Consider the following 13091-nt stretch of genomic DNA (forward strand, 5'->3'; position numbering starts at 1 on the left):
TATGCTGCATTGAATGGAACCTTTGTATTATAATCATCATAGAGAAGCACAGTTTGCATATTATGGCAGTTTATCCTCAGTGAAAACCTTTCAGAGTCCTTTTATTTTGGAATCTCCTGTAAACTATCAAACCACCAGAACATGATTGTACAACAGTAAAATGTTCTCTTGCATTAAATTGAAGATACCTGTTTAATAAAAAAAGAGAAAGAAAATTTAGGAAAGGTACTTAGAGCTGTTAGTTTCTAAGTACACAACACCCTAGACAATTCAAGGCATCTTAATCTCCATCAAGAACAACAACAAAAATAATTTTTTTCATGCTGTTAAATCCATCATTATGGATAAAACTGGTGCAAATTGGTTAAACGGATCCAACAAACACTGACGTCCAAGCTGGCATATTAGCAACTAATACGTAACTGGTGGTCAATGGAGAGTTTAAAAGATCTTTCCTTTCTTCTTGTTCTTTTCCAAGGTTCTCAAAGAGTTCTGTTGTTCTAAAATATGTTGTTGAGCTTCCCAGTTTGCTTTCTCGTCCTCAAACTGTGGACGTTTTTTCTCTAATTCTTTGTGCTGTGCTTCCAAATTCTTTTTCATTTGCTCATGGTGCTGCTGGAGCTTTATCTTTTTAACAAGATAATTTTCTTCATCATCTGTTTCTGGAAATTCATATATTTTAATTCTATGTTCTTGGATTTCTTTCATTATCTGTTTTGTAAACTGTTGGCATTCCTCTGGTGTGAGTGTGTCTGCTTTGGCAATAAGTGGGATGATATTCACTTTTTCATGCAAATGTTTTATAAACTCAGTATCCAATGGTTTAAGTCTCAACAAAAGGCAATGCCAAGTAGTTACAAACATGTACTACCCAATCCTGCCTGAAGGTGGGAGTCTTCAGTTATGTAATGGTCCATGTCCTATAGGAGCAATGAAGTATAAACAACACTGTACCCTGTTATCAGGCATCTGACGTCTGTTCACTCGCGATTCTGCATTTAGGTAGTCCTCAAATTTACTATCAATGTAATCGATAACAGGCTGCCAGCAATTACTATTATCCACTGCATCTCCAAATCCTGGGGTATCAACTATTGTGACCAGCAACTGAACACCACCTTCTTTGATTAAAACTTTGGATTGTTCCACGTTTCTCCAGTGCTAGATTTCTAGGAGACCACACTCTTCTCTTCCCGTTCCTTCCCTAGATAAAAATGGAGCACAAAGTTCTGCCTACAGATTTCTTCAAGAAAGACCAGTGGATTCGGTAAGAGCCAGAGCCCAGGCTCAGGCGAGGCGAGTACGCGGCCGGGGCTGCAGCGGGCGCTGGCCACTGAGGAGCTTCTGCGCCACCATGCGATCGTGCCTGCCAGGCGCCGGCCGGTTGGCGCGCAGAGCCTGCTCACGCCGAGTCTGGCCCTTGCTGCCCGCGGCCCCGCAGTCCAGGAAGTCTAAAGCTCCTCGTGTAGCTTTTTATTATTTATGTAAAATGTTTGTGTTTCTTTTTTCATATCTAAAAGTTACTGTAATTCTCTATGGTAAAAGGTATTGGTTCCCAGTACATCTCAGTAATGCAGAATGGACAATTTAAACTTCCACATGCTTCAGCTGAATTCTAGAATGACTTTTTAATTTTTTAAGATTCCTTTTTCCTTAACTTTTTCCCACAGTTGTTAACTTATTACTTTGTCAGCACTTACATTTCTCTTCAATGTTTTTTGAAACAGAAAAGTGGTAGTATATAAAAGTTGTTGCTACACATACAGGAGAAGCATGTTGAGGTGTGCAGGGGCAGCGCCGTGTCCTATTTTCTGACCTCCTTGCTGGAATATTAAATTTCTTATGTCATGCATATGTAGAGAAAAATGAGCTTTTGTATTTAAAATATTTAATGGTAAATTACAATGTTATTTTTCAAACTAATTTTGATTGCTTCATGCAAGGCAGGAAGTATTTCAATTTCTTTTTAGTATACTTTAAAAAGTTAACTATATTTTGTTGTATTATAGTAAAGGTAATGGAATAATTTAGATTTTATCATTTTGCAATTAGTCTTTCTTTTCAGTGACAGACTGTTTTTAGGGTGAAACTTATTGGTATCAATTCTCTCTATTAAGGACCTCGAGCAATGATAGAAGGCCCTTCATTGCACTCTGTCTTTCCAATGTTGCTTTTATGCTTCCCTGGCAGTTTGCTCAGTTTATACTTTTTACACTGGTAAGATGATTTTTTAAATTAATTTTTATTTTTATTTTAAATTCTGGGGTACATGTGTGGGATGTACAGCTTTGTTACGTAGGTAAATGTATGCCATGGTGGTTTTTGCACCTATCAACCCATCACCTAGGTATTAAGCCCAGCATGCATTAGCTGTTTTTCCTAATGCTCTCCCCACCCCATCCCTTGACAGGCCCCAGTGTGTTGTTCCTCTCCCTGTGTCCGTGTATTCTCATTGTTCAGCAACCACTTACAAGTGAGAACATGTGGTGTTTGGTTTTCTGTTCCTGTTGCTGAGGATAGTGGCCTCCAGCTCCATCCATGTCCCTGCAAAGGACCTGATCTCGTTCCTTTTTATGGCTGTGTAGTATTCCATGGTGTATATGTACCACATTTTCTTTATCCAGTCTATCACTGATGGGCATTTGGGTTAATTCTATGTCTTTGCTATTGTGAATAGTGCTGCAGTGAACACATGGGTGCATGTGTCTTTGTAATAGAATGATTTATATTCCTTTGGTTTATATTCCTTAATTAATTTATATTAATTAGGTTGAATGCAAGATGTACCTGGTTGTTTCCATAGAAATTTTTAAATATGGTTACATTTATGCCCTAAAAGATTTTCAAAGTAGGGAATAAAGTTTACTTAAAGGTATGATTTTTATGAAATAATATAATTCCACATTATTTTACTGTATTGGTTAGTTTGACAGATTTTAAGGCTCGACATGTGAAAGAGTTTTTCTATTATTTTTATTCACAAATGTTATTTTTGGTGTTTGAGATAATATCTGTGTATATCTACCTATAGATTTTCCTTTTGTCCTAGGAATCATTCTGAGTGCCAAGCTACATAGCATGCTAAGGGCCAATCCTACTCTTCACAGCAGGACATTCTGCTTCTAATCCAGCTAAATGTTGGCTGTTTTATCTGTGGAGCAGAATTTTACCTGGCATCATTTCTGCGAGCTTTAATCATAAAGCTCATCATTGCTTAAGAGAGCTGAGCCCATATCCTGTTTCCAAAGCAACTACGTAACTAGTACCAAGAAACTGAATTGGGGAAGCAAAAAGTAAATGGAGAATTTTGATGAAATTTCATGATACTAAGATTTTCCATCAGAGCTCCTTCCTGCATAGCAAGTACTGATGATAATAATAATATTCTATATTGGAAGTGAAAAATTCTGCCAAGAGGTCTCATGCTGCCAATAGCCTACAAAGAATGAAATTATAACCCCAGCTCAATTGGTGCTGCATGTTTAAAGTATTCCCTCTCTTTTACTTCATGATAGTCGGCCCCTTTCAGGTTATAACACAGACATTATTTCTATGGTTTTCATTATTTGCACATGCCAACAGAGTAGAATAGATTTTTAATGAGCATCACTTCATTGCAAGCAAATTTATTAATCCAGTGGTACTGATGAAACTAAGAAGCTCTTTGGGGCCGGGCACGATGGCTCACACCTGTAATTCTTGGACTTTGGGAGGCTGAGGCAGGTGGATCACGAGGTCAGGAGTTCAAGACCAGCCTGGCCAAGATGGTGAAACTCTGTCTTTACTAAAAATACAAAAAAATTAGCCGGGCATGGTGGCGGGCACCTGTAATCTCAGCTACTCGGGAGACTGAGGCAGAGAGTTGCTTGAACCCGGGGGGAGGTGGAGGTTGCAGTGAACCGAGATCGCACCACTGCACTCCAGCCTGGGTGACGGCGAGACTCAGTTTCAAAAAAAAAAAAAAAGGAAGAAGAAGAAGAAGCTATTGAGTAAGTTTGATATTGCTGTAATGATTTTCTAGCCATTCTCTGGATATATACTAGGCTTTTATTTTCTTTACTAATGTATATAGTTTTATTTGTATGTGTGCATTTCATGCTTACAGAGGGATAATTCAATGTTTTTTGTTATTTTCTGGGATTACTTTAAGATTTATTCTTAATTGTGTTTTTCATAGATTAAGGCTAAAATTAGTTCATCGTGCCACCACACCTGGCTAATTTTTTAATTTTTTTAGAGGTGAGGTATCACCATCTTGCCCAGGCTGCTCTTGAACTCCTGGGCTCAAGCAGTCCTCCCATCTTGGCCTCCTAAAATGCTGGGATCATAGGCATAAGCCACCATGCCTGGCCCAATTTTTTTTTATGACTTCTGTGCTCTCCTGGAATTTTCAGTCCTATCAGTTATTTCCTTGAACATTTGAAGCAAAACTAAAGACATATCTGATTATGCCAGACAAGTGTTTGAGTGATCTCCAAGCTAAGAATCGTTTTTATATATTTAAAGAGTTATAGAACAAAAATAGAAAAAGAATATACAAGAGACTGTATGTGACCAACAAAGCCTAACATATTTATTATCTGGCCTTTTGTATATCAAATGTGCTAATCCCTGATCTAAATCTTTTGTGGATCTATTTCTATTGTGTTAGTGATAGTGTCTTATCTCTATCTATGCTGGGTTATTTTTGATTTGGTGCTGGATATTATAAATGAAAAATTGGAGAGGCATGTAAAAAGCACTAATAAATCTTGAACCACCTTCATGCAATCAGATTGAGATGATCTGTAGATGGGTTTCAGTCTTTCTGAGGGCTGCTTGATTTCTGGTTCACTATTATAGTATGGCCTTTTGAAACTCCAAACTAAAGCACCCTTCTTGGTGCACTCTGACTGCTGAATCTGCTCAGCTTGTTGGTCTCCCAACTGCCTCTCAGCTGGCAGGCATCTGCCTCTGTTGAAATTGGCAGATACCTCTGGGAGAAAAGTGGCCCAAAATATCATGCTCATTGGTATAGATTGCCATCTATCTTTTTAATTCCTCATTTGCTTTGTTAATAATCTGTGGCTTTTGTACATATTTTAAAAATATGTTTATTTATATCTTTATATTTTTCCTAGCCATTCTAGTTCTTAGTGGGAAGATTGGTTCAAATTCCTTTGCTTACCATCATTAGAACTGTAGCCCTCCTCTTATATTTACTTTGCCTGTGAATAGTAAAGTGTTAGTTTTCTATGCTTTTTTCACTTTTGCTTTTTTATATTATTTCAGATAGCATCATTATTTCCCATGTATGTTGTGGGATACATTAAACCAAGCAAATTTTGGAAGATCATTTGTATGAACATGGTAACATTTTTAATATATATAAGTCAAATATTAAGATAGGTTCTCAGAGTTTATAAAATAGAAGTGATTCTGTTTTATAGGCTACCTCCTTTTTGGTAATATTTAATACATATGGTATTGGTGATACCCAGAAGGAAAACTGGAAATGTATATTATAGATGTCATATTATAACAGATTATACTTTCAACTAGACTGTAGATGTGTTTTACGCTCTAAAACTTTTATGTTTATGTTTTATTTATTATTATTACTACTTTTAAAACTGCCTTTTCTTTTTCAGACATGAGATTTTTAGCATTTTGCCTGAATATGACACTCTAACTGAAATTTTATATTCTTGCAATTTTGTTTTTGGCTTAGGTCCCAAACATACCTTCCTTAAAACCATAAAAAGTTAGTAAAGCTTCATAAATAATAGAAGTCCTGAAGTCTAACAAAAATACGATTAGTAAAACTGGTATTTATAACTAAGTCTTTCTTGTTATATTACTCCATTGTTAAAACAATAGAAATCATAGACTTATTTTTCATTGTTCCAAGTAGCAGATGGAGAAAAAGTTAAATTCTGCCAGATAGAGTTTATAGTCTTGAATTTTAATACTTAGAATCTAGCAGTGACTTGAAATTCTATTATCATTTGGCCAAGAATCATTCATCCTTATGCAAATAAATTTGCATTAGAAATGGCTATATACCTACAAAGTATGCATTATGCCAATATATGTAATAACCATAAAATGTATTTTTTTCCCTTTTTTTCAGATTTCAATTATCCTTAGTTTCATTTTGATGTTTGGAAATTTAATGTACTTCTTATTATTTTTCGTCTTTATTAATGATGTGGGTGTTTAGTTCATAAAGTTGGGTTTTTTTAACTTACCAAATGGCATGTTTTCCTGTCTAAAACAGGTATAAGAGAATAAATAGGCCCTTTCCTGATTATCGTTCAACATGACACAGTTCTTCCCAAGCAAACCTTTTTCTCTGTCTTATCCTTGAAAAATATTACAGTATGAAGTGTTTCTTTTTAAGACAGTGCCCAAGTAAATATTTAAAAATTATCAAGTAATAAGACTTACTTTAAACATATCCCATTTTATGATAAAAATGACTTCTTTTCTCCTAAGTCACTTGAGGAGGTTAAGTACTCATTGCAGTGACACTGCCATTGCCCAAAACATTTTTGGAACTCTTCAGAGTTTCCTTCACAGACTATGGCACATTCTTCAGAATGTCTTCACTGGTCGCAAATCTTTGCCTTTCAAGAGTGGATTTGATTTTTGGAAATGACCAAAATTTTGTGAATATTTTGTGTGATTGGGCTGGGTAATACAGATCTTGCTCAAACGATGGTGTGACAATAAAGTCATAAGACCAATTATTTTGCACCTATAACTAAATTATTTCTGAAGGCAGTTTAGAAAGTGTAGTTCCAAACTACTTTGAGCAATGGCAAGATAATTAGAATAAGTGTGTAGTCTCCTCACAGGAACTACATGGAATGACACTCATTTGGATGTGTGTTTGGAAGGGTGGTTTAGTAAATCAGTTCTATTACATTGTTGTCATATTTCTGGTATCTATAAGCCAGAACCTAGAATATTCTCCTCTACCTCCCATCTCCACACTGATCAGAAATGATACCAACTACAGTAATGCCAAAATATAGCACTTTTCCATGTATGGTGCAGTGATTTAATCTTTTAGGATTGCCCTTATGTTTTAACATTTTTGCTTTCCATATCCTTTTCCCCTCATAGTAATTAATCCCTCCTCTTTCTCTCCCCCCCAAAAATGCTCTTTCTTTCCAACATTTTGTCAAACTATTTCACCATCACAGAGTAGAGGACTCCTAATAGTGTGCTCATCTACCTCTTTTAATGAAAACATTTTTATTTTGAAATACAGTACAGATAAAACTGCATAAAGCAAATGTTTTGTGTGCTGACTTAGTGCTGGCTAATGCTGATAAGTACAATCTCCCCTCCGTGTCTGCAGGGATTGATTCCAGGACACCCCTAACCCTTGTGGATACTAAAATCTGCAGATGTTCAAGTTTGTTGTGTAAAATGGTGTGTTATTTGCATATAATCTATGCACATCTTCCTATGTACTTTAGATAATCTCTAGATTACTTATAACGTCTAATGCAACATAAATACTATGCAAATAGTTGTATACTATATTTTTTCATTTGTACTTTTTAAACTGTATTATTATTATTATTTCAAATATTTTCTATCTGCTGTTGATTGAGTCTGCAGCAGTTGGAACCCATGGATGTGGAGGGCTGACTGTCTTATGTATTATGTGGCAAACATTCTTAAACTACCATTATATCAAAATTATAACTTTCTAAACGAGTGTAGAAGCCCTCCATGTGACCTGTCCCAAAGCACTCCCTTGTACTGCCCTGAAACAATAATGACTGTCTTGACTGCTATGATAGTAACTTTCCGGCATTCCTTTATAGTTTCATCACTTAAGTTTCTCTTTTAGCTACAAGTTTCCTGCATATCTGCCTGGTTTTATCCTCATGAAATTTATTTATTGAGGAACTGGAGTCATAGAACATGTGGAGGATTTCATGGTCCAGATTTTGCTTTCTGAGTTCTTGTGGTGTAGCTAAGCGTGTTCCTTTGTCTCATGCTATAGCTTAATATATTAGAAATTGGATCTGAAACTTGGATTGCTTCAGGCTTGATCACTTTGGCAAGTCTATAGTATTGTTTTTTCATTAAAAGGCACATAATGTCTCTCTTTATGGTACTAGCCATCAGTGCGTCATGCTGGATCTGTTAATTCAATAGGGATTGCAAAGTGGTCACATTCTAATTCATCATCTAAAGTTCATTTAGGAAAAGTAAAGTAAGTGTTGATTTACCTCCTTATTTGCAAGTTTTAAAAATAATGAATTGTCTCCCTGTCATCTTCCAAATGTGGGCTCTTTGGGCTGGGTATGTGTGTGTTTAGGTTTCATTAGGAACATAGGGATTTAAACATTTTTGATGTATTTCAAGTTAATTGAAATTAATATCTTTACTCATTCTCAGATTGTTTCTTTGTTGACCAGGGGAGCCTCTTTAGGTTTCTCCTAAGTTCTCTGACATGACACTGGTGGTCTGATAGCATACTTGTGTCATGTATGACAAGTTTTTCCAGGTTTCTCTTGTGTATTGCCGAAAACCTGGAGGAAGCCATTCCTGCAAGGCACCCTCCTTGCCTTTATTGGGGAAATGGTGTTTTAAGACCGCAGTCTGGGACCCAAGGTTGCTCATTGCTACTAAGTAGGTCATTGTTTCTAGGCCTTATTAGTGGGCAGAACTAGGAAATATTACAGGTTGCAGGCTCTCTCTCTTTCTTAAAAAATCTACCATGAAAATATGTGTGTGTGCATGTGTGTGTGTGTGCGTGCATTTATGGTAAACTAGCTCACAAGTTCTGATGGATATTTCTAAATCAAATTCAAGAATACAGGGTTTTTACTTAACTCTTTCTATCCTGTATTTGTTTTTTTGTTTCTCTTGGGTCTCAAGAAGCCTAGGGATGATAGAATATCATATATCCATTTGCCTTCTCCCAAAGTGTGTGCATGAGAATTGCTATGCTGCACCATGCACATGATTATGAGAAATAAAGAATTTTTTGCATATCCTTCTTTCATTCTCTTCACCCAATTTTTTTTTTTGTTTTTTTGAGATGGAGTCTCGCTCTGTCACCCAGGCTGGAGTGCAGTGGAGCGATCTCGGCTCACTGCAAGCTCTGCCTCCCAGGTTCACGCCATTCTTCTGCCTCAGCCACCCGAATAGCTGGGACCACAGGTGCCCACCACCACGCCTGGCTAATTTTTTGTATTTTTAGTAGAGATGGGGTTTCACCGTGTTAGCCAGGCTGGTCTCTATCTCCTGACCTCGTGATCCACCCACTTCGGCCTCCCAAAGTGCTGGGATTACAGGTGTGAGCCACCGCACCTGGCCCTCTTCATCCATTTTTTTTTAAACTAATTCTGTATCTATGTTGTCAGAACATAGAGTATTGCATACTGTACTTTCTGCCTTATAAACCTTATTTCATGTTTTTATGTGAACAAATATGCATTTATTTATCACCAGTCTTTATGTCGTTATCTCCTAGTTATCTTGGTTATTTAGTCTTGTTCTACAAGAGAATTCCTTCAATTCTGATGTGTTTGTCACAGTTTGTTTTGTCGCCTTTTACTTGAAAGTGAAGTTGGCTCTGTAAAATTCTCGTCTCTTTTTCCTTTTTTCTTTTTCTTTTTTTTTCTTTCTTTTTTTTTTTTTTTTTTTTTTTTTTTTTGAGACGGAGTTTTGCTCTTGTTGCCCAGGCTGGAGTGCAGTGGTGCAATCTTGGCTCACTGCAACCTCCAGCTCCTGGGTTCAAGTGATTCTTTTGCCTCAGCATCCCGAGTAGGAGTAGCTGGGATTACAGGCGCCCACCACCACGCCCAGGTAATTTTTGTATTTTTAGTAGAGACGGGGTTTCACCATGTTGGCCAGGCTGGTCTCGAACTCCTGACCACAGATGATCTGCCCTCCTCTGCCTCCCAAAGTGCTGGGATCACAGGTGTGAGCCACCACATCTGGCCGTCTCTTTTATCTTTTGTGTTGAGTACTTGTTTTACTTCTGTCCAAAAGGGTTTCTGTTAAAAGTGTTACAAGTTTTGATACGTTATAAACGTATCACTTTCTCTTGAATACTTTTTATCTTATTTTTTTTTTATTTCTAAAGGTTTCTTCTCTTCACCTTTTATAGCTCTTAAGGCATTATTATTATGTTCATTTCCTCATGTTCCTTCTACTTTAATTTTTATGTCTGAAATTATTGTTTTATTTCAAATTCTTTGATTTCTGTCAGCTCATTTCTCAGTTTTTCTAGTTTTGATTTGTGTCATTCTTTCACATATTTTAGTATTTTTAAATGTCTTATTTTAAATGGCTCATTTTGAAATATAAGTTTTGTTTAACTATTCAGTCTTTCATCCTCAAGTAACAGTGTTAGCTACAGGATTTTTCAGAGAAGCCCTTTATTAGGTTGAAGAAGTTCCCTTCTGTTCAGCTTGCTGAGTTTTTTCAAAAATGAATTTTGAAGATATGATATAATCATATAGTTTCTCTTTTCTGTTTTGTTAATGTGCTGCATTATATTGGTTGATTTTCAAATGTTATAGCATCTTTGCATTCCTTGAATAGACCTCACTTTGGTCATGCTGTTTTATTATTTTTTGTTGGATACAGCTTTCTAAAATTGTGTTTGTAATTTTTGCACCTAAGTTCACGACAATAATTGGTTCATAGTTTTCTTATGACATCTTTGTCTTTTTTTTGTTTCATGGCAATGCTGGTCTCATAAAATGAGTTGTGAAGTGTTCTCTCATCTCCAGTTTTCTGAAGAATTTATGTAAAATCATTATGATTTCTTCCCTAAATATTTGGTATAATTTACCAGTGAAACCATCTAGGACTTTCTTTGTAGGAATGTTTTTTAACTACAAGTTCCACTTCATTAATAAGATATAAGGCTATTTGTGTTATCCATTTCCTCTTGAGTGAACTTTGGTTGTATCTTTCAAGGAATTTTTAAATTTTATTTATGATGTCAAATTTATTGACAAAGGCATAATATTTTCTTTCTTTTATGCATCTATAGTATCTGTAGTGATAGTTCTTCTTTCATTCCTGGTATTAGATGTTTGTGTTCTATTTTTTTTTTTCTGATCAGTCTGGTTAGAGGTATATCAATTTTAATAATTTTCTCAAGGAACCAGCTTTTGGTTTCATTGATTTGCTGTACTGTTTTTGTTTTCTGTTTCATTGATTTCTACTCAATCTTTATTACCTCATTTCTTCTGCTTACTTTGGGTTTTGCTCTCCTTTTTTTCTAGGTTTTTTTTTAAAGGTATAAAGCAAGGTCATTGACTTGAGACCTTTCTTGTTTTTGTTTTTTTTTTAAACACAGGTGTTTAGTGCTATAAACTTTTCTCAAAGCACTGCTTTATCAGCATCCTACATATTTTGATAAAGTGCATTTTTAAATTTATTTCATGTTATTGTCATACATTTTACTTAAACATATGATATAGAAATCTCAATAAATTTTTGTTTTTATTTAAACAGTAAATTACCTTTTAAAAGTATTTAAAAATTTTAAAACGTTATATATTTACCCCATAGTTACAATTTTCAGTGCCCTTTACTTGAGTACAGCCAGATTGACCTACTGTGTTCCTGCTGTCTGAAAGACCTCCTTTAACATTTCCTTTAGTGCAAATCACCTGGTCATGAAGTCTTTATTTTGCCTTCATTTTTGAAAGGTATGTTTCCTGGGTGTAGAATTGCAGGTTAACAGCAATTTTCTTTAAGAATTTAAAAGATGCTGCTTGACTTGTCTTCTTGTTTGCATTTTTTTCTTATGAAATCTGTTGACATCCCTAAGCTTTCGTCTGTAAATAATATGTTACTTCTCTAGCTGTTCCCAGCTAGAGATAAGATTTTCTCTTTACCACTGATTTTGAGCAGTTTGTTTATATAATGTGCCTTACTATAGCTTTCTTTATGTTTCTTCTATTTGGGATTAATTGAAATTCTTAGATCTTTAGGTTTACAATTTTTATCAAATTTGGAAAAATTTTGGCCATTATTTCTTCAAATATTTTTCTGCCTCCCCACCTCACTTTCATTTAGGGACTCTCATTACATGCATATTGGGCTGCTTGAAATTGTTCAGTGGTTCATGGAGCCTATGTTTATTTTTGTTCTTTATTTAATTTTGGATAGTTATTATTGCTGTGTCTTCGAGAGTTTGCTAGTTGTTTTTCTGCAGTATCTAACCTGTTGTTAATCACATCCAGTGTATTTCTCATTTAAGTCATTGTAGTTTTCACATCTGGAAGTTCATTTTGGATCTTTGAAGTATTTTTGTGTCTCTAGTTAACATGTTCTCTCTCTGTTACCACTTCTTCACCTTGTGTAATACAGTTATACTAACTGCCTCAGTGCCTCCACCTGCTAATCTGTCATCTGTGTCAATTTCAATTAATTGTTACTTCTCCTCATATCGTGGTTGTGTTTTCTTGAGTGTTTGCATGCTTGGCAATGTTTACTTTGATGCCAGGCTTTGTGACTTTTACCTTGTTATCTGCTGGATATTTTCTTATTCCTATAGATATTCTTGAGCTTTTTTCTGTGACACAATTAAGTTACTTGAACATAGGTTGATCTTGTCGGGTCTTGCTTTTAAGATTTGTTAGCTGGAATTAAAGTAGTGTTTAGTTTATGGCTAATATTGCTGCTCTCTGAAGCAAACTCTTCTGTGTAGACTACCTGATGTGCCCTTTGGCTGCACTATTTTATATTCCCACCAACAGTGCATAAGCATTGCAATTTTTCTACATGTTTGCCAAGACTTGTTACTTCTGCTTTAATTTTTGTTTGTTTTGTTTTATAATGGCCATCCTAACAGGTTTGAGGTAGTATCTCATTGTGGTTTTGATTTACATTTCCCTGATGATAAGTGATGTTGAACATCATTTTAAATACCTGTTGCCGGGCGCGGTGGCTCACGCCTGTAATCCCAGCACTTTGGGAGGCCGAGGTGGGCGGATCACAAGGTCAGGAGATCGAGACCATCCTGGCTAACACGGTGAAACCCCGTCTCTACTAAAAATACAAAAAATTAGCCGGGCGAGGTGGCAGGCGCCTGTAGTCCCAGCTACGCGGGAGGC

General features: G+C 35.9%; 2 protein-coding genes across 2 annotated transcripts in view; one reads left to right on the forward strand and one right to left on the reverse strand.

Annotated features, from left to right (window-relative positions):
- LOC129490057 (probable C-mannosyltransferase DPY19L2) overlaps nucleotides 1-13091 on the forward strand; it is a 230886-nt gene that overhangs the window by 17150 nt on the left and 200645 nt on the right. The window lies entirely within an intron of this gene.
- LOC134731394 (septin-7-like) lies at nucleotides 442-8482 on the reverse strand. Its single transcript, XM_063609254.1, has 7 exons — nucleotides 8394-8482; nucleotides 6231-6250; nucleotides 5724-5780; nucleotides 1701-1823; nucleotides 1294-1469; nucleotides 915-1161; nucleotides 442-830 (listed from the first exon to the last, which is right to left on the reverse strand). Exons 1-7 carry the CDS (start codon nucleotides 8480-8482, stop codon nucleotides 442-444), a joined length of 1101 nt encoding a protein of 366 aa, XP_063465324.1.

The sequence above is a fragment of the Symphalangus syndactylus genome, chromosome 9, assembly GCF_028878055.3.
Source record: "Symphalangus syndactylus isolate Jambi chromosome 9, NHGRI_mSymSyn1-v2.1_pri, whole genome shotgun sequence".
In the NCBI taxonomy this organism is placed as follows: Eukaryota; Metazoa; Chordata; class Mammalia; order Primates; family Hylobatidae; genus Symphalangus; species Symphalangus syndactylus.

What these genes read in the sequence shown, in the direction of transcription:
- LOC134731394 (XM_063609254.1), bottom strand. Translation starts at nt 8,482, where the DNA reads ATGCTATCAGACCACCAGTGTCATGTCAGAGAACTTAGGAGAAACCTA. An exon ending in ACAGGAAAACATGCCATTTG is followed by an intron (nt 5,781 to 6,230) that starts GTAAGTTAAAAA and finishes TATTTTTGTTAG; the next exon opens with ACTTCAGGACTTCTATTATT. An exon ending in AAAAAACATTGAAGAGAAAT is followed by an intron (nt 1,470 to 1,700) that starts GTAAGTGCTGAC and finishes AATAATAAAAAG; the next exon opens with CTACACGAGGAGCTTTAGAC.